Raw genomic sequence first — 21,025 nt, 5'->3', positions numbered from 1 at the left:
ACCGAAAATCCTTGCTGAATTGGTAGAAAATGTGCGGACTTTGATAATCTATCGACAACAACCCATACAACATCATTCTTCTTGAATGTCTTAGGTAAGCCAGTAACAAAATCCATCGTGATTTCATCCCACTTCCATATGGGAATATCCAATGGCTGCAACAGACCGCTTGCTCGTTTGTGTTCAATTTTCACTTGTTGGCAAGTGAGGCATTTACTTACGTATCGAGCAACGTCTTCCTTCATGCCATTCCACCAGAAGTTCTGTCTTAAATCTCTATACATCTTGGTAGATCCTGGGTGAATTGAAAATGGTGAGCTGTGAGCTTCGGCTAACAATGACTCACGAAGGGTGGAGTCATCGGGTACACAAAGTCTTTTGCCACACCAAATCACCCCCTGATGGTCTATACTAAATTCAGATTGCTTACCCACCTCGAGATTTTGCACAATTGCCCAAAGTTCTCCATCTTGCTTTTGTGCATCTTTGATCCGCGATATGAGGTCGGGTTCAATCTGCATTCTAGCTAGATATCCATCAGATTTACTAAACTGGAGCCAAATGTTCATCCTTTCAAGATCCCTCCTAATATGAGGTTGAATTTGTAGGCAAGATATAGTCCCGGAATTCTTTCGGCTTAATGCGTCAGCTACAACATTGGCTTTGCCTGGATGGTATTGAATATTTGCGTCATAATCTTTTAAAAGTTCTAACCACCTTCTTTGCCTCATATTTAGCTCTTTCTGCGTAAATATATACTTGAGGCTCTTGTGGTCGGTAAAGATATCACATCTTTCACCATACAGATAGTGTCGCCAAATCTTAAGTGCAAAGACGACTGCGGCCAGTTCTAAATCATGTGTAGGATAGTTAACTTCATAAGGCTTCAACTGACGGGAGGCATAAGCGATAACCTTCCCATGTTGCATTAGCACACAACCTAATCCTTTCTTTGAGGCATCACTGTAGACTTGGTAACCTCCTGATCCAGAAGGGAGAGCGAGTATCGGAGAGGATACGAGTCGTTTCTTTAATTCTTCAAAGCTTTTCTCTTGTTCCTCATTCCAGGAGTACTTCACCCCTTTTCTTAGGAGTTTTGTGAGTGGTAAAGCAATTACCGAAAATTTTTCAACAAATCTTCGGTAATAGCCAGCAAGACCCAAGAAACTTCGTATTTCGGTAACAGAAGTGGGTCTTGGCCATTTTGTAATAGCTTCAACCTTTGTTGGGTCTACCATAATTCCCTCCGCTGATATGACATGACCTAGAAATGACACTTGGCTAAGCCAAAAGTCACATTTGGAAAACTTCGCGTACAACTTCTCATGCCGCAAGGTTCCAAGTAATATATGTAGATGTGCTTCATGCTCTTCGCGACTCTTAGAATATACCAGAATGTCATCGATAAAGACAATAACGAATTTGTCTAGGAATTGGTGAAATACGCGATTCATCAAATCCATAAAGACTGCGGGTGCATTAGTTAGCCCAAAGGGCATAACCAAAAATTCGTAATGACCATATCGAGTACGAAAAGCGGTCTTGGGAACATCATCATTCTTGACCTTTAGTTGATGGTACCCAGACCTCAGGTCGATTTTTGAAAAGAACTGAGCCCCCTGAAGTTGATCAAAGAGATCATCAATGCGAGGCAGAGGATACTGATTACGAATAGTAATCTTGTTCAGCTCTCGGTAGTCAATACATAAACGCATACTACCGTCTTTCTTCTTCACAAATAAGACCGGAGCACCCCAAGGTGAAACACTGGGTCTTATAAATCCTAAATCTAACAATTCTTGCAATTGTTCCTTCAACTCCTTCAGTTCCATCGGGGCCATACGGTATGGAGCTTTAGAAATAGGTTCGGCACCAGGGATCAAGTCGATGGTGAATTCTAACTGACGGTCGGGTGGTAATCCCGGAAGTTCATCCGGAAATACATCAGGATATTCACGGACAACGGAGTGGCTATCGATACTCTTAATACTAGCAGAAATATCCTTAATCGATGCTAGGAATCCAGCACAGCCGTTTGATATGGATTTTCGAGCCTTAAGCGCAGAGATAATTTTAAGAGATTTATGAGCTTGAGTTCCCTGATATATAATATCAGGATGATGAAGATTACCGAAAATAACACGGCGAGAATGACAATCTATAGTTACCTGATGTCTAGACAACCAATCTATTCCTAGAATAACATCAAAGTCACACATATGTATTGGAAATAGGTCTGCCTTACACACAATAGATTCAATACGGATCGGACAATCCTTATATACGTAAGTGATTACGGACGAAGTTCCTATGGGAGTGGAAATGGTTAAAGTATGATCTAAGAGAGTTGGTCTTATCGGAAGATACTTAGTAAACGAGTGGGATACTAAAGAATGAGTCGCTCCTGTATCGAATAACACATAGATACTATGTTCACCAATCTGAAGGGTTCCATATACAGTACCTGGAACATTAGCAGCGTCAGTAGCAGAAAGTGCGAAAACTCTTCCTCCAACATTGGGTTGATGATTCTTCTTAGTATCTTTCTTAGGACATTCCTTGATCATGTGTCCAGTTTGACCACATCTAAAACAGGCTCCTGTACTTCGGTGACATACGCCTTGATGTCTCTTACCACAAGTATTACATAGAGGGTATGTAATCTGATTCGGGTTTACTTGTTGATTTAGTGGTTGAGCTCTAATAGGTTCTGCATACAACTGAATTTGGTTTTGAGCAGGCCTCGGGTTTTGAAGTCTAGGTTGCCATGGACGTGCTTGATTTCCAAAGTTTGGATTTCCTTGCACTTTGCGAGCTTGATGTGGTGGTGTAGTGGACGATTGGCCGATTTCTTGCTTAAATTGGCCTTCTCTATTTCTTTTCTTATTATCCCCAGTTCGGGATAGGAATTCTTTCCTTTCGAATTCAAAAGTTTTGATTGCATCAGCAACTTCGGTGATATCCTTAAATTTTATGTACATGATCGACTTCCGAATTCGATCATTAACTGCCCACTTGCATTTTTCAGCCTGGACTTCTGCTGATCCTGCAACATCTCCTACAATACTAGCCAATCTTGAAAATCGAGTAATGAACTCAGAGGCTGGTTCATCACTCCCCTGTCGAATCACTGCATACTCCCTGATATAAGCTTCTTTATCAGCGGTCGAAAAATACTTGTCGTAAAAGATATTACGAAAGTCGACCCATGAAAGATTTGCGTCAAAATCATCCCCTCCTTTGACTTGCTTATATCCTTCCCACCAAGTTTGTGCGTCATCTTCAAATTTGTAGGTAGCCAGTCTAACTTTGTATTGCTCCGGAACTCCAAGAACTCCGAAGATCTTTTCAATGTGAGCTATCCAGTTTCTTGCTTCGACTGGATTAGTAGCGTGACTAAAGGATTTCGGTTTTTGTTTTTGAAATTTACTAATCCATATGTCTATAGTATAAGTAATATTGTTCGTGGTATTCTCACGGGTTTGACCACCAGGGATTGGATTAGTGTTAGTGTGTTCTGGATGACGAGTTTGTTGAATAACGGCCTCAGCTGTTTGGGCAACAAGGTTTGGAAACAACCCAGCAACAGCCTGGTTGATAGCATTAACTATGTTTGGATCAACTGGAGTCTCATTCGAAGAAGTGTTGTTACGTTCATGGTTAGTACGAGTATTCCTACGTGGCGGACGACGAGGAGGCATCTATAAGAATAGACATAGGAGTTAAATCAAATAAGAGATCAAGTTGAATCCTATCATAGATATCTACCCATTCCTCACAGGTCTTAATTACTATCTTCAAGTTTTCTACAGGAAAGAGCCTTTGCTCTGATACCATAGCTGTAACACCCCAACCCGGAAGGGCTGACGTGTCACAATAACGGTAACATAAACAAAAGTCATAATTCCATTTATTTATTTGATAAGGATACAACCACACGACCATTAAAATTAAGATTAATATATAAGCGGAGACATTCATCTTAATTAACTAACATCTTCAGATTTATTTCTAGGCTTTATTCTTCTCTCTTTTCCCCTCCCAAAATAATCTGTGGACCTGTATATACAAAAAAAAAGTTTACAGAATGAGCCGAATGCTCAGTACGGAATTTTAGGCTCAAATAACAAATAATGCTTCATATGAAATCTTATTCGGATGGAACTTTAGGCAAAAATGATACGATGCAAGAACAAAATTTCATAATCATATCTTACGGATGTACCCATGAGCAAACTTAAAACGTGACAATACACAGGTAGCTACTCCTGCATAATTATCACATGAGATGGCGAATTGGCATACCCGTTATCCACCTCCTTATACTTAAATCCTAGGATCGATCCATACGCCTCCTAATAGCCTTATGTACCACACTTGTACTTAAGAGACGCCGTGAACTGATCTCTCCGTCACGGATGGAGCACATGATGTTGATGCCACAACAACATGCTCGTGGGACACTCCACGAGAAGCGATACTCAGGGTATCAGAGTACAAATGGTCTTATTCACATAACTTATAAAACTTATTTTCATAACAAAACGGAACATATATTGGAACATGCGATAATGAGTATAACAACATAATACTATCGCATGACATGAAAGTTAAATCAAATGATAGGAATCGAACGGACTGTCAAATGAATCGATAATCAAAGACGTGAGGAGTTTTTAACAGATATAGTAACTTAGTGGTTTATACCAATTTGAATATGAAGCAATAAAGAGTGGGGTAAGGATCCGTACCTTAATAACTCCAAAGTGAAGCTACCGTGTGCTAATGTTTTAGATTTATACGGGCAGAGTTTAGACTACTGATTAATCTTTTAACCTAATTTAAATAACATGCACACAAACTAGGTTAGTAACTTAATACAGCATTTACGTCAATTCACGAGATTAAACCTTCACAACAATTAACAAGTGCAATACTTCAACTCATTTATCGAATTATCGACAAACGACAAAGTATAATACTTAATAATTCGATCGGATTCACAACGAATAACAGAGCATAGTCCGAATTCGAACAGCACTCAAATATTCAAGTCGAAATCACGATGAACAATAAAGTATAAGCTCAATTTTGAGCAGCACTCGGACAATCGTCGGATAGTTATAATCGATCGGATGTTGAATCGTAATAGCGATCGAGTTATTACCCTGATTGCGGCAGCGATTCGTGAATTGTGTGTGTTGTGAACGATTTCTGCTATAACTCAGCGTATAATGTGAGTTTTTTCGTCGTTCAAGTGCCCAATTTCAAGTCCCAGACTCCTCTATTTATACCCGAAATTTGACCCTGTCGCGTAGCGCGAGGGGTATCACTCGTAGGCGTCGCGCTACGCTATTGGTAATTTATGTTAGGCGAAATTTGTCCCTGTCGCGTAGCGCGAGGGGTAACCCCTATACGTGTCGCGCTACGCGAGTGGTCACCTATTTTCTATAGGTAGCTTCGTGTCTAAGTAGCTTAGCTGAGGTGATAAAATTGTAAAATTCAAAACGGCCAGCAAGTTATTTAGATAATCGTAACTAGGGTTTTGCCCCCCCTGAGTTTTAGGGGCCCTGATCCTGATTCCGATTGTTCTAAAAATTTTTAGGGTTCATGCTAATTTACTTGGGTGTCTCATTTAGGATTTCCTTAATAAATAATTACTATTATTCTTTTTATTTTTATAAAAATGTTTTTAAATTTATGGGCATTACATCTACTGTTACACCAAAATGCCGTTTGGGTTGCGCAACGCAGGCGCCACGTATCAACTCTTAATGGACACAATCTTTAGCGAGGATATTGGCAAAACTGTCGAAGTATACATGGATGACCTCGTCATCATGAGTCATGAAGAGGAGACGATGCTCCACAATATCCAGCGCACATTCGATTCCTTACGAAGCGTAAATTTAAAATTAAACCCGACAAAATGCTCCTTCGGAATGGAAGAAGGAAAGTTTTTGGGTTTCATAGTTACCAAAGACGGTTTTAAAGTCAATCCAGAGAAGGTACAGACCATTCAGCTAATGCCATCACCGGCAACAGTCAAAGAAATGCAAAGGCTTGCCGGACGATTAGCAGCTCTAAATAGATTTTTGGCCAATAATGCGGCAAAATCTTACCCATTTATCAGTACGCTGCGAAACTGCGGTAAGAAAACTCCCTTTCAATGGACACCCGAAGCGGAAGCAGCGTTCAAGCAAATGAAAGAATATTTAATCCAGTTACTAACACTGACCGCGCCAAAGGAAAAAGAACCGTTAATCTTGTATCTGTCAGCCGCGGAGGTGGCAGTAGGCGCAGTATTAATGGTAGAGCGGGAAAACATTCAGACTCCAATCTACTACATCAGCAAAATGCTTACCGGCCCTGAAACTCGTTATTCAATGATAGAAAAGCTGGTTTTAGCGCTAGTACACGCATCCAGACGCTTGCGCAGGTATTTTTCAGGCCATGTCATCACAGTACTGACAAATTATCATCTGGGTCAAATCTTGTCAAAACCCGACATAGCGGGGAGATTAGCCAAATGGGCCATCGAGCTAGGAGGCTACAACATTTTTTACAGACCAAGACCAGCAATCAAAGGGCAAGTTCTGGCAGATTTCGCCACCGAAGTCCCCGTTGATAAAGTACAAGAATGTGAGGCAATCGAAAATCCAACGCCTGTTTTTGACGACAGAGTCTGGACCTTACACACTGATGGGGCGTCCAATGACGACGGAGCAGGAGCAGGTCTCCGATTAGTCAGCCCGGATAATCACGAACTCACATATGCTATCCGCTTGGATTTCCAAAGTATTAACAACGAAGCGGAATACGAAGCATTTCTAGCAGGTCTTCGTCTAGCACTCAAAATGGGAGCAAAAAACCTTGAAGCTAACGTTGACTCAAAGCTAGTAGCTGAACAAGTTAACGGTCGCTACGACGCGAAGGGTGAGGCTATGGCGTTATACCTCGAACAAGCGCGGATGTTAATTAATCAATTTCAGACATTCAAAGTCAATCACATAAACAGAAGCGAGAACAAACATGCCGACGCGCTAAGCAAGTTAGCCGCTACCAGCTTTAAACACTTAGCAAAAGAGGTGCGCATAGAGGTACTATCCAATCCTTCCATTCACCTAAAGCAAGTAAATGTTATAGAAATGGGAAATCCGTCCTGGATGTCTCCAATTATTTTATACCTCCAACACGGGAAACTCCCGGAAGGAAAGACAGAAGCCCGAAAAATACAACACAAAGCAATAAATTACGAGATGGCGGATGGCGTCCTTTATCAAAAATCATTTATGGGTCCATTACTACGTTGTGTTGATAAAACAGACGCTCAGTATCTGGTCAGAGAAATCCACGAGGGATTATGCGGGATACATGCAGGACCGCGCATGGTCGTGGCAAAAATAATGAGCGCTGGATACTATTGGCCAGGAATGCATATGGATGCAGTTGATCTATTACGGAGGTGTGAGGCATGTCAACGCCATGCACCAAAGACACTTCGACCCAAAAATCCGCTAATTCCCGTTACTTCCGCCTGGCCATTCCAACAATGGGGCATCGATCTTGTTGGCCCATTTCCTGACGCGCCGGGTGCAGTAAAATTCATCATTGTTGCAGTGGATTACTTCACAAAATGGGTAGAAGCTAAAGCTTTGGCCTCAACAACAGCAATGGTAATCCGCAAATTTATATGGGAACATATCATTTGCAGATTTGGGTTACCATTGCGCATTATTTCTGACAATGGTACCAATTTTGCCGCAGAAGACCTTCAAAAATGGTTCAAAGAAATGAACATTGAGCACAGCTTCGCCTCAGTTGCGCATCCTCAAGCGAATGGTCAGGTAGAAAGCATAAACAAACAAATCGTCGATGGTATAAAAGCGCGACTGGGGACAGCGCGCAGAGGATGGGTTGACGAGCTTCCCAGCATCCTCTGGGCGCATCGAACAATGCCAAAAACTAGCACCGGAGAAACCCCGTTCAGTCTAGTCTATGGGTCAGAGGCTGTCATTCCAGCAGAAATAGGCCTACCTTCACCGCGCATGTTGGCTATGGAAAAGCAGAACAATGAACAGGAACGGAGGCTGGATTTAGATCTTCTGGAAGAAAGGCGCGAGAACGCGGCCATAGCAAAAGCAAGATACAAATCCAAACTAGAAAAATATTACAACGCGCGTGTGCGCATCTGCACTTTTGTCCCCGGAGATTTTGTCTTACGCGACAACGAGGCTTCAAACGCTGAAAAACCCGGCAAATTAGCGCCGAGGTGGGAAGGACCCTATGTCATTAATAAGGTCTTAGGCAAAGGGGCATATACCCTAAAAAGAGTTGATGGGACTTTAGTTCCCCGCACCTGGAACGCGCAACAGCTGCGCAGGTGTTACATATGAACAAAGCCTACAAGCAAAAAAAGAGCATACAAGTAATGAATTTACTTATCCTGTATCACAAGCCTTGCGCTCTTATCAATACAAATGTCACTTTTACTTACAACACTATTTATTACAAATTGCATGACATTTCTTTGGTTTGCGCGAAAACGACATGGTCAAACATTGTACACCTCATGAACAGTCCCGCAACAGGCAAGCTGTTGACAAACGTTCACACATGAGCACAATACCATTCCTCATTCGCCTTACCTATTCAAAGTAATTACACACATGCAACATATTGTAATCTACACATATACGAATCATAACAACAATCTTCAAAAAAGTATATCATCATATACATTATCAAAAAGGAAGTGTAATATAAACACTTAACAAGATCATAACAATGATCTTCAAAAAATCCTGTCCAGTACCCAGAAGCTTACAACAAAAAAGCATTAACAAAGACAGGGGTAGACCCTAGGCTTGAATATCTAGTCAACACCAGAACCATCATCAACAGTGGACACCTGCCTATTCCGGCGAACTTTCCGACGTCGGTACACCAATTGACACCCCCCTCTCTGAAGTATCGGAAACTGAGTCATTAACCCATCAACATCCAATACAATATCAGCACCAGCAGAAACGGTAGTATGATGAGAGATTTTGCACTCAGAATCAGCAACTACAGGAGGAACAGGATCGATCAGTTTCTTCACCGGTGCAATAATGAGAGGTGGTGAACGAGACAGAAGAACGAGACCTTCGGCAGCATCATACACTCTAAGAGCATCTAGCAGGAGACGAGTGTGGTAAGAACGCTTCATCTTCTTTGACAAAACTCAACTAAGATCAAGTATTTCAAGCATACATATATAAAGAGAACTCAACACCTCGAGAAAAGAGAAAACCATCATTAACTGTCAGAACTATCACATCCAAACGGCGCTACAGGAACTTAGGTCACTTCTTCAATTAATGAAGACTGACAAAGCGCCATTACAAATCTCGAGACCAATGAGGAAAAATATCCACACTTACTGACAAGCGACGTCATTACCTGACAGAGCATGATTACAAGTCACATTTTTTCCTCTCAAAAAAAAAAATTACAAATTCAACCGTCTCATAATTTTCTTATTTTTCTAGCGCTCAAAAAAGACACTTCCCTCTCCTAAGTCCAGTGCTCCACTTATTTGCATAAGTACAACACTAGACTGGGGGGACTTGAAGGGGTAAGGTCCCAAAAATCCCACAAAAAAGATATGGGACCATACCACCAAACCGATCTTTCAACCTTTCTAACCTTGCGCGGCCGCGCATTGGTCTTGCAGAAGGAAGAAAGAAACTAACAAGAGATAGTCGCGCGCCCAAGGGGAAAACTGAACCCTTGCGCCGCCTTCCATTTAACAAAGGGTCAAAACCCTGAGACCAAAATGTCCACTCAAATATCCAGACTTGGATACTATTTTACCCAGACTGGGATCTGTTCAGCTGTGTACACACTAAGAGGTGTCACACCAGATTACAACAGTAATCTTCTAGAAGAAATACGATCGTACACCACCCAGACGGTTATAACCGTCTGGACACGTGTCATCATCACAAACATCCCTGAAATCACAACGATAGCATGTGATTGAAGAATGATCTCCACTTAGATCACTTTCCACGTGGCAATTCCCTAGCCATAGGATCAGGTCACGATCCGTGCATTCACGTCTGATCAAAGCAAACTAACAAAGATTAAAGAAACGTAACGGAAGGGAAAATAACCGTTACGGCGTTAGCATCTTCCGTTATCTTTTCAATAACAGATTTTCCCTCCCAAACTCTCGGTTATAAATAGGAGAATTCTTCAGGTAAAAATTCGGATCCAATCTCACTACTCACTTACCTATATCTTCTCCATACAAATACTTATTCTCACACCGGAGTCGGGTCAAGGAGAGAACCCCTTTCTCCCCTTGACGAGGCTAACGGTGCTCTGTTTTGCAGAATTACCGGAGAAGGAGTTCGATTACCACTGAACCAATTGAGAGAGAACTAACCTTTTATGCGGATTCAAACCCCCTGGTTCAATTGATTCCGATCTGTTGAACCAGTGTTTCTTCAACGGCGAATTACAGACTCGATAATATAAAGACATTATAAAATACATCGCTAATAAAGACAAGTGACAGACACCAAAATAATGCATCAACAGGGGCCATGATGAGGTATGACCCGGTTCAGTCAATTTAACTCGCTCAAACCTTTTATAATAACAATACAATGTTATTCTAGAAGGTTCCATTTCGTATGATAGGTATTAATGAACCAAATTTCCATGAAACTGGGGATATCTACAAGATCTCCTATTTTTTGGGTACAACCCCAAGCTAATTGCAACTCCTAAATAAAGGGAAACCCTGAAACACCGGACAATATAAGCAGAGAGCAAGACTCAAGGTAAGTTTCATCTACTTTCAAATCTCTCTCTCTCTAATACCTTACTACCTAAAACCGAGACGTATTCTCACGCCGGAGGTTAGTTATAGGAATAACCTCATTCCTGTAACGAGTTCTAACGGTGTCTTGTTTTGCAGATCCACCCGTGAGGTTTATGTTTCTTCAATATTTTATATAAACTGAAATGACTCCCAATATTTGGAGGTTTACTATTCATCAATCTATGTATTATTGTGAGTGTATAAAACCTAGAAAAATAAATATAAAATAAGTGTTTATGAGTAAGATAGAGATAAAAATTGCGAGTCGGATGTGAGATGTTAAAAAATAAATAAAATTTAAAGAAAATAGTGTTTTCTAATTATGTTATATGTATAAAGATAGTGATTCGGAGAGAAATTTTTCAAATGTATAAAGTCGAGAAAACATGTAAGTGGAGTGTTTGTGAGTGAGTAAGATAGAGTTGGAGTGCAAATGTGAGGTGTTTTCAAGAAATAATAAATTTCAAGAAAATAGTGTATTTAGCCAAGTTATATATATGAAAAATTGGAAATAGAGACTCGATGAGAATGCTCTAAACCTATTAAAACATGTTTCTAAATTAGATACCATTATACCAAAGGGGTAGTGCTTTAGTGGTACCCGGTGAATTTCTCTAGGGGATATCCTCTAGGGGATATCGTCGATTAGACTTACGTTCGCGACAAAATGTCTGGGAGGCGGGCGTGGGTGGTCTGTTAATAATGAGTGTACTCGGGTGATCGGGCTTTATTGGACGTTCAAAGAAAAGTCAATTACCATTATCAACCAAAAAAGTCTAATACCATTTCCATACTATAAATTTACAACATTTTTGTGCATAGCGATATTGTATCAAATGCTCCGTGAGGTTTTAAAAAAAAATTGATGTTACACTTTTAAGCCAAAATTATTTGATTCTTTTACTTTTTACCCAAAAATTTTCATCTTTTGCAATTTAAACTCACAAATTTTTTAAGTTTAACTTTGGTCCCCTATACTTTTCATATCTCGCAATTTTTTGGTTTTACACTTCATTTTAAATTTTGCGAGTTAAAAACGCGCAACGTGTTTGTGTGGTTCAACATTTTTAAGCATCGTTCTAAATTTTGCGAGTTTACATGACGCACAGGGCGTGTGTGATTAAACGTTTTATGTAGGCTATTTTTCTCGTTTGACAAGTTTGTCTCAATGCTCGGCTTTTAAATTGACTTAGTTATTATTTTCTTTGTTTTACGTTTCGGTCTAATTTCTTCGCATTAATACTTCGCAACTTCAGTGCCGGCCGATAGTCGTTGACGGTGATGAGACATTAATGCTATTTGGCATAGATTTTTCAACCCTATCATAACACAGGGAGATTTAATACTATTATTAACAAGAAAGAAAATTAAAGGAAAATAAGTCATCAATAAAAAGGTATAGACGTCTAGAGCCCATACAAGGTTTCGTGACTTCAAATGTGGATAAACAGGAACCCCATGTCCAACCCTACATTTTGGACATGTTACTCGGTCAAACATTAATGTTCAAAAGAGCTACGTATAATTTTTTTTACGATTATTATAAATTTTGTGAGTTAACATGATGCAACGCAACATGTTTATGTAGTTTAATGTTTTTATGTTCCGTGTAAAATTTTGCAAGTTAACACAAACGTGTTTATGTAGTCCAACTTTGTTACGTTTCGTTCTAAATTTTGCAACTTAAAACGATGCAAAGTGTGTGTGTGATTCAACATTTTATATAGTCTATTTTTTCACGTTGACAAGTTCGTTGCAACATGAATGTCTTATATTGACTTAGTTATTCTTTTCTATGTTTACGTTTTAGTCTAATTTCTTCGTATTAATACAGCGCAACTTCAGTGTTAGTGGTCGTTGACGGTGGTAAGGTATTGATGCTATTTGACATGGTTTTACGCCCCCTAATGTAACGGGTAGAGACTTAATACTAGTTATTAACAAGAAAGAAAAATAAGTCATCAATCAAAAGAAGACTAGACGTCTAAACCCCATACAAGGTTTCATGACTTCAGATGTGGATAAACAGGAACCCCATGTCCAACCCTACATTTTGGACATGTTACTCGGTCAAACATTAATGTTCGAAAGAGCTACGTACCCACTTTTATAATAAGTCACGGTATAGTCATATAAATATGATGCACGTTTTTTCAATGATCATAAATTATTTTTTTTATTAACAATACAACTGGAAGAAGTTTGAGTTGTTTTGATAACAATCCACTAATCTTATTTATTGTGTAATTTGTTAGTGTATTCGATGATGATTTTAAATTCATAAACCTTTAATTAACCCTACTAACACAAAAAGGGTTATATGCTAAGGACATTTTCCATTGTGAATTTCCTTCATAATAAATAATAATACTTATTTAAACATTACTCCAATCTTTAAAGTGAGAATTTCCTTCATAATAAATAATAATACTTATTTAAACATTACTCCAATCTTTAAAGTGAGAATACCTTTAATTAACCAAAGGGTAAGTGGTGGAGCCTAGGGTTAAGATTAAATGAACTGAACTCAATTACACAACAGAATATATCCAGTTGTGTTGGGCAGGTCAAAACCCCACAAGTAAACACACTTTTGTTCACTCTTTTGAAGGAAAGTCTCTTGTTTTCCAGCCATTATTAGAAATCTCTCTCTCTCTCTCTCTCTCTAGAATTCTATTAATTAAGTTTTGTAAGAAGATTCATTACATCTCTCCCATTGTTATCTGAAAGCAACTTAAGAGAGAGAATGGGAAGAGGAAAGATAGAGATCAAGAGGATAGAGAACACAAACAACAGGCAAGTAACATACTCCAAAAGAAAGAATGGAATCATCAAAAAAGCTAAGGAGATTACTGTTCTCTGTGATGCTAATGTCTCTCTTGTTGTATATGGATCTTCTGGCAAGATGTATGAGTACTGCAGCCCCAATACCAAGTATGCATAATAATAGCTTTAATTCTATAAATCTTTCTTTTTTCTTCTGTTTTAGGGTTTTCTGTCTTTTGATTTTCTAGTTTAACATATATTCTTTTCTAATGATCAGCTTGACTGACATGCTGGATAGATATCAAAGGCTTTCTGGAAATAAGTTGTGGGATGCTAAACATGAGGTAGGTTTAACCCTTTTGTCCATGTTTTTTTTTTTACCTGGAAAGATCTTTGAAATTAAGGGTTCTTTGTTTGCCAAAAAGATGTTAAGTAACTTGATGATATGAATTCTAAGGCCAGATCTACATATAGTATAGGAATCAGAACTTTCAACCTTAAAGACTAAATGAGATGTTACATCCATGAATAGATCTGGAAAGTAACTAGTGTTCTCTCACTACCCTTTACTTGCAACAACCTAAGATATGATCTAGTGTCTTTAGATTGACTTGTAGGTTTAATACTTTTCTTTGTTTCATTTCAATGATGATTGATGTCTTCTCTTCATTATCCTGCCATAGAATTTGCAGATTGAAATTGACAGAATCAAGAAAGAGAATGAGAGCATGCAAATTGAGCTCAGGTACCTCTCTCTCTCTCTCTCTCTCTCTCTCTCTCTCTTTCTCTCTCTCTCTCTCTCTCTCTCTCTCTCTCTCTCTCATAAGATATATACTTTTATGGGTGATAGATGTTGGTGATTATTTTGTTTCAGGCACTTGAAAGGGGAAGATATAACATCTTTGAACTATGAAGAACTAATTGCATTTGAAGATGCACTTGAAAATGGACTTACCCACATTCGTGAGAAAAAGGTTAAGCCTTTTTAACACAAGATTACATCTCTCTCTCTCTCTCTAATGGCTGTTTATATGTTTGATGTTCTGAACAGGATGAAATCCCCCAAATTATGAGGAAGCATGTAAGTTTTGGTGCCCTCTTTCTCTTGATCTTGCTAAAGTTTACAATAGAGCATGTGTAGTTAATTGGATATGTGTGTGAATTAGGAACAAGTTCTAGAGGAGGAGAATAAGCACCTAATGTATATGGTGGTAAGTTTATCATGCATCACATCTTACAAAAACTCTATTATGTGACATGGTATCTTATTTCTAGCACATGTATGTATGTGCAGCAACAAAGTGAAATGGCAGCAATGGGAGATTACCAAGCAGATGGACCCTTTTCTTTCCGTGTCCAACCGATGCAGCCGAACTTGCATGAGAGGATGTAGTCACATTTTCTGTATGCAAGCACGTCTTGACCAATTGAAGCTTATAATTGCATTAATTACCTGAGGTTTGTAATCCGTTAAGTATGGAGATATGGTGATTTGCTAGGACTGCTATGTTTCTTGTAGCTTTATGTTTTAAGATCATCATGATGGTCCACCTATTAAAATTGCGGGTGTGCCTTGTTGGAATTATTAAACTAAGTTATGTTTATGTATGTTAATTCTTATTCGAACATATAATTAGTCTAGCTTATTAGATTAGTTAATGATATGATTATCAATAACCGGTAGATAAGCGGGAAACCATTTCAAATAACTGCCAAAGACAGTTACCCGCCATATCTTAACCGCCAAAATCCTATGTATATATTAGAATTACCGGGAACATTAACCGGTATCAAGACTTTCTTATTTTCACTAAGAATTGTCCACCCTATCATCTTTTTTCGATCATCATTTTCACTTTGTCATGCATATTCATTTTGGAACACTTGTTTATGATAACATGAATTCCACTCACAATCCAAACTTATCATCAACTTCTGCTGCAAGTATGTCGTCTGACTTTCAACAAAGTGGTATCAGAGCGACGAAGGGGAAGATGCAGACGACTGAACTTCAATCAACATCCACTGTGTTGCCTTGTCAACATTGCACGGATGAAATGAAGAACAAGAATAAGCGATTTCAACGAGAGAAGACATGCTTTTACTGTCACCAACCAGGGCATCAAATCTACAAGTGTAACAAGAAAGAAACAGATGAGGCGACTCAATTAATCCGGCAAGCGGTGAACATGGGAATACAGAATCAAGGAGGAGATTTTAGTAATCATCAAGAGATGATTGTAGTGGGTACCGAAGGAGGGCTATGGAGCGATATTTGGTACGTTAGTTCTGTATTTAAACACCATATGGCTGTGTTTAAACGTATTAAGCATATAATCGGGGTTGATACACAATCCGGGGGAAATAATTTTCTGTTTACACGTGGGGTTGGATCGGTTGAAATCAAAACTGGAAATAAAACTATGAGAATTCAAAGCGTTTTCTATTCTCCGGAATTAGATCGGAACGTTTTGAGCATAGATCAATTAACCATGCAAGGATTCACTGTTAACAAGAACGGTGACACTTGTAAAATTTATCCTATGTTCTCTATTCCGGTTGATAACTCCGTGAACGATGCAAGTGGGTTAACAAGAGAGGAAGAAATTGGGTTAAAAGAAAAACAGAATATTATTGAAGAAAATGTGTATGACAATGAATTCAAAGAAAGGTATTTAAATTCATATTTCGAAGATCTGGATCTGTCCTCACATGAACCAGATTGGAATATGATGATCGTTAAGGATATGGAATTTAATGAATTTGAAGACTGCGTTGCATTCATCAATTTATTAGATGATCGAGAATTTGTTGTCAAGTATATGCATATACTTGATTCAAAGTTTGAAGAGTTAGTTAAATGGTTCCTATTTAACTATATGGGAATCAAAAATCGACCGGTTCCACCAGTTGCCTCGCACAAGAGAAAAGTTAATCTACTAAGCCTGTATTTGTTGGTAGCCGCGGACGGGGGATACAAAACTGTAACAACGGAGAATATGTGGCCTGCAATAGCAAAGGATCTGGGATTTGACTATGAAGACGGAGATCACATGAGAACTACATATGCCATGTATCTTGATATCCTAGAGTATTACTATAATTTCAAGCAATTTCAAAGAAAAGTGCAGGACAAGGAGATCGTTGTAGAAGAAGGAAGGTTCACCGGAGGTCACCATGAGGTATCAACTAATGCAGAAGAGGTCCAACAAGTTTCTGCAGGAATGGAACAAGCTGCTTTGTTTACTCGCATTGATGATGAAAACTGGAATAAAGGGAAGCGGAGAAAACGTTTCAACTTTGACTATGCAAGATGGGCAGTGGAAGAGGCAAATCAAAGCGTTCTGGATCGGTCTCGCAAACATAACCTAGTTTAAGGGGGGTTATGTTGGAATTATTAAACTAAGTTATGTTTATGTATGTTAATTCTTATTCGAACATATAATTAGTCTAGCTTATTAGATTAGTTAATGATATGATTATCAATAACCGGTAGATAAGCGGGAAACCATTTCAAATAACTGCCAAAGACAGTTACCCGCCATATCTTAACCGCCAAAATCCTATGTATATATTAGAATTACCGGGAACATTAACCGGTATCAAGACTTTCTTATTTTCACTAAGAATTGTCCACCCTATCATCTTTTTTCGATCATCATTTTCACTTTGTCATGCATATTCATTTTGGAACACTTGTTTATGATAACATGAATTCCACTCACAATCCAAACTTATCATCAACTTCCGCTGCAAGTATGTCGTCTGACTTTCAACATGCCTATTGGCACACTAAAGTGCCTATTGGCACACCAAACCCTAGCAAAATTAGGGTTTATCTACGCAGCGTATTGGTCAATACGCAGCGTATAGGGTTAACCCTCTACGCTGCGTATTGACCAATACGCTGCGTAGATAAACCATGGATCTCAGTGCCTGACAACCAATCATTGCACAAAAAACAAGGGTCATATACGCTGCGTATAGGTCAATACGCAGCGTATATAAACCTTTGTTTTTTTTTTTGGGTCATTTTGGTAGGTTTGAGGGTTATTTTTTCACAAAGTTTAAATACGCTGCGTATTGACCTCTAAGCAGCGTATATAAAGGTCTGAAAATGTCTTTTATACCCTTCTATTGAGGCTATACGAAGCCAAATACAAGGGTAGTTGTGTCATTATTGTCTCATACGCTGCGTAGGGACCTCTAAGGAGCGTATATAAAGCTCCATTTTTGTATTTTTTTTATTGTGTATTCCTTTGTTTATTTATAAAAAAAGAAAATTATTTATAAAAAAACAAATTATTGGTAAATAATACAAATATGTTGTTTTGTTATCGTTTAAAATAAATTATCGTATTCCTTTGTTTATTTAAAAAAAAGAAAATTATTTATAAAAAAACAATATTATTCGTAAATAATACAAATATATTATATTGTTATCGTTTAAATTAAATTATCTTATCGTATCGTATTGCATATATCGTATCGTATAGTGTATAGTATATAAGTCTGGTATAGAGGCCTATACGGGTGTTATTGTATTGTATAGTATCGTATCGTATAGTGTAGTATAAGTCTCGTATAGGTTTCCTATAGGTCTTGTATATGCATATAGGATTAGACGGGACCTAAACCACACCTATACGATACGATATCACACTTATAGGCTTATACGAGGTTAATACATGACCTAAACCACACCTATACGATACGATATCACACTTATAGGCTTATACGAGGTTAATACATGACCTAAACCACACCTATACAATACGTGACCTAAACCACACCTATTCGATACGATATCACACTTATAGGCTTATACGAGGTCAATACCTGACCTATACGCTGCTATACGATACGATATAACAATTATAGGCTTATACGAGGTCAATACGTGACCTATACAACGCTATATGATACGATATCACACTTATAGGCTTATACAAGAACAATACGTGACCTATACTACGTTATATGATACGATATCACACTTATAGGCTTATACGAGGTCAATATGTGACCTATACTACCCCTATACGATACGATATCACACTTATAGGCTTATACGAGGTCAATACGTGACCTATACGACGCTATACGATACGATATCACACTTATAGGCTTATACGAGGTCAATACGTGACCTATACTACGTTATACGATACGATATCCCACTTATAGGCTTATACGAGGTCAATACGTGACCTATACTACACCTATACGATACGATATCACACTTATAGGCTTATATGAGGTCAATATGTGACCTATACGACGCTATACGATACGATATCAGACTTATAGGCTTATACGAAGTTAATACGGGACCTAATTTTTGTATTATTTTTAATTCTTATAATTCATAATATTTGTATTATTTTTAATAATATTGTTTTTTTATAAATAAACATGGAAATACCCCAAAATACACACAATTAATTTACTTTTTTTTATAAATAAACAAAGGAATACACAATAAAAAATACAAAAATGGAGCTTTATATACGCTCCTTAGAGGTCCCTACGCAGCGTATGAGACAAAAATGACACAACTACCCTTGTATTTGGCTTCGTATAGCCTCAAAATAAGGGTATAAAAGACATTTTCAGACCTTTATATACGCTCCTTAGAGGTCAGTACGCAGAGTATTTAAACTTTGTGAAAAAATGATCCCTCAAACCTACCAAAATGACCCAAAAAAATCTAATGGTTTATATACGCTGCGTATAGACCTATGCGCAGCGTATATAACCCTTGTTTTCTGTGCAATGATTGCTGATAAGGCTCTGAAATCCATGGTTTATATACGCTTAGTATAGCTCTATACGCAGCGTATTAAGGTAACCCTATACGCTGCGTATTGACCAATACGCAGCGTATGTAAACCCTGAGTGTGCAGATAGACAACTGGGTGTGCAGATAGTTAGGGCCTAAAATTGCACCAAAATCATTTACACCTGCTGTAATTGATCTAATTGGTACTTCTTTAGCCAAGCATGTATGCTTGATTTATAACTCCTTATTCTACGATGAACACAGAATAGTTAAGAAACATATTAACAATAGATAGGTCATAACACATATGTTCAAATTATTTATAATACAGAATAATTAAGAAACATATTAACAATATAGGTCATAACACATATGTTCAAATTATTTATAAACTATAAATTACATTTTTGTTTGAAGTAGAAATGCACATTCTCATTAGTGACTAATACATAAGAGGCCTCAATCATGGCACACATTTGCAATTTTTGTAACTAGTATAAGCGGTCTGCTACGCGTCCAGTACTTGGGCGCATTTCAAGTAGAAAATTATTTGAACCTTCACAAAACCGAATATATGTATATGGATATTCTATTCTCTATATATACTTACAATTTTAAGTTGGATGACCATCGGTAAGTTGTTCATGGCAGTTGGCAATTGATCAACTATTTTTTTGTCTTTCAATATTTTATTTTGTTTGTTTTGACCTTTACCCGTCAATATTTAGTATTATCACTTACAGTCCTTTAACTTTCTAAAAATGATTATTATTTAAATTCAACTATAATTGATTCCTTGCGTTGCGGGGCCAATTTTTTTTTAATGTGATTTGAGCGTACGATTTTTTTTTTCTTTTTTGCAATTGTCTTTGGAAAGAAAATAACGAACGATTACATTTTCAACTCTTTAGATACTTCCAAAGTTGTTTAATAATTAATTGTAGTCGGATCTCATGATGTGTTAATGCGGTTGAACATGCATCTTACCAAAAAAATTTATTTGTTAATCGTAGTTTGATGTTATGAACTGTTTCAAATCAAACTTTTCAATTAATTATAAACTTCTAATAAATATACACACGACACAAATACTAAACTTTTCAGTTTTTTTACTGTACAAATCCGAGTTAAGAGAAATTTACTAGTATACCTACAAAAACAAGTTACATGTACAATAACCTCACATGGTTTTTTTTTGTCCTTTAGTGTCATTTTGGTTTTTTTTTTTTACTTTCACACTAAAACATTTAGTATTGGTATTTACAACCCCCTCAATTTTTAAAGACTATTTATTCAATTATTGCATGCTTATTTGTACGTATCGGCATAAATTCATGTTGATTTATGTATCGATTTAGGTATTTACTGTACAAATCCGAGTTACTTTATATTTTGTTCTGTTGTATGGTGCAAGAAAATTTACTAATATACCTACAAAGACAAGTTACATTAACAGTAACCTTACATGGATTTTTTTTTTTTTTTTTTTTTAGTGTGATTTTGATTTTTCTTTTTTACTTTCAAACATTAACATTTGATATTTGTACTTATAACCCCTCAATTCCTAAAGACTATATAATCAATTTTTACGTACTTATTTG

General features: G+C 37.7%; 2 protein-coding genes across 2 annotated transcripts; both read left to right on the top strand.

Moving 5' to 3' along the window:
• The first annotated feature begins 5,729 nt into the window (after positions 1-5,729).
• On the top strand, positions 5,730-8,396 carry LOC110892407. The gene is made up of 2 exons (XM_022139573.1): positions 5,730-7,465; positions 7,715-8,396. Exons 1-2 carry the CDS (start codon positions 5,730-5,732, stop codon positions 8,394-8,396), a joined length of 2,418 nt encoding a protein of 805 aa, XP_021995265.1.
• Positions 8,397-13,440: 5,044 nt separating this feature from the next.
• Positions 13,441-15,256, top strand: LOC110894051 (floral homeotic protein PMADS 2). The gene is made up of 7 exons (XM_022141216.2): positions 13,441-13,810; positions 13,920-13,986; positions 14,326-14,387; positions 14,517-14,616; positions 14,694-14,723; positions 14,809-14,853; positions 14,937-15,256. The coding sequence occupies exons 1-7, from the start codon at positions 13,623-13,625 to the stop codon at positions 15,033-15,035; spliced, it is 591 nt and encodes a 196-aa protein (XP_021996908.1). The 5' UTR covers positions 13,441-13,622; the 3' UTR covers positions 15,036-15,256.
• Positions 15,257-21,025: the final 5,769 nt, after the last annotated feature.

This window comes from Helianthus annuus, chromosome 6 (genome assembly GCF_002127325.2).
Source record: "Helianthus annuus cultivar XRQ/B chromosome 6, HanXRQr2.0-SUNRISE, whole genome shotgun sequence".
Classification (NCBI taxonomy): Eukaryota; Viridiplantae; Streptophyta; class Magnoliopsida; order Asterales; family Asteraceae; genus Helianthus; species Helianthus annuus.
Note: the sequence above shows the minus strand (reverse complement) of the source record. Positions and strands in the feature narration are given on the sequence as shown.

Coding starts and splice junctions, on each gene's coding strand:
- LOC110892407 (XM_022139573.1), top strand. CDS start 5,730: ATGCCGTTTGGGTTGCGCAACGCAGGCGCCACGTATCAACTCTTAATG. Junction 7,466..7,714: donor GCAGTTGATCTATTACGGAG/GTGTGAGGCATG, acceptor TATCATTTGCAG/ATTTGGGTTACCATTGCGCA.
- LOC110894051 (XM_022141216.2), top strand. CDS start 13,623: ATGGGAAGAGGAAAGATAGAGATCAAGAGGATAGAGAACACAAACAAC. Junction 14,388..14,516: donor AGCATGCAAATTGAGCTCAG/GTACCTCTCTCT, acceptor ATTTTGTTTCAG/GCACTTGAAAGGGGAAGATA. Junction 14,854..14,936: donor AGCACCTAATGTATATGGTG/GTAAGTTTATCA, acceptor ATGTATGTGCAG/CAACAAAGTGAAATGGCAGC.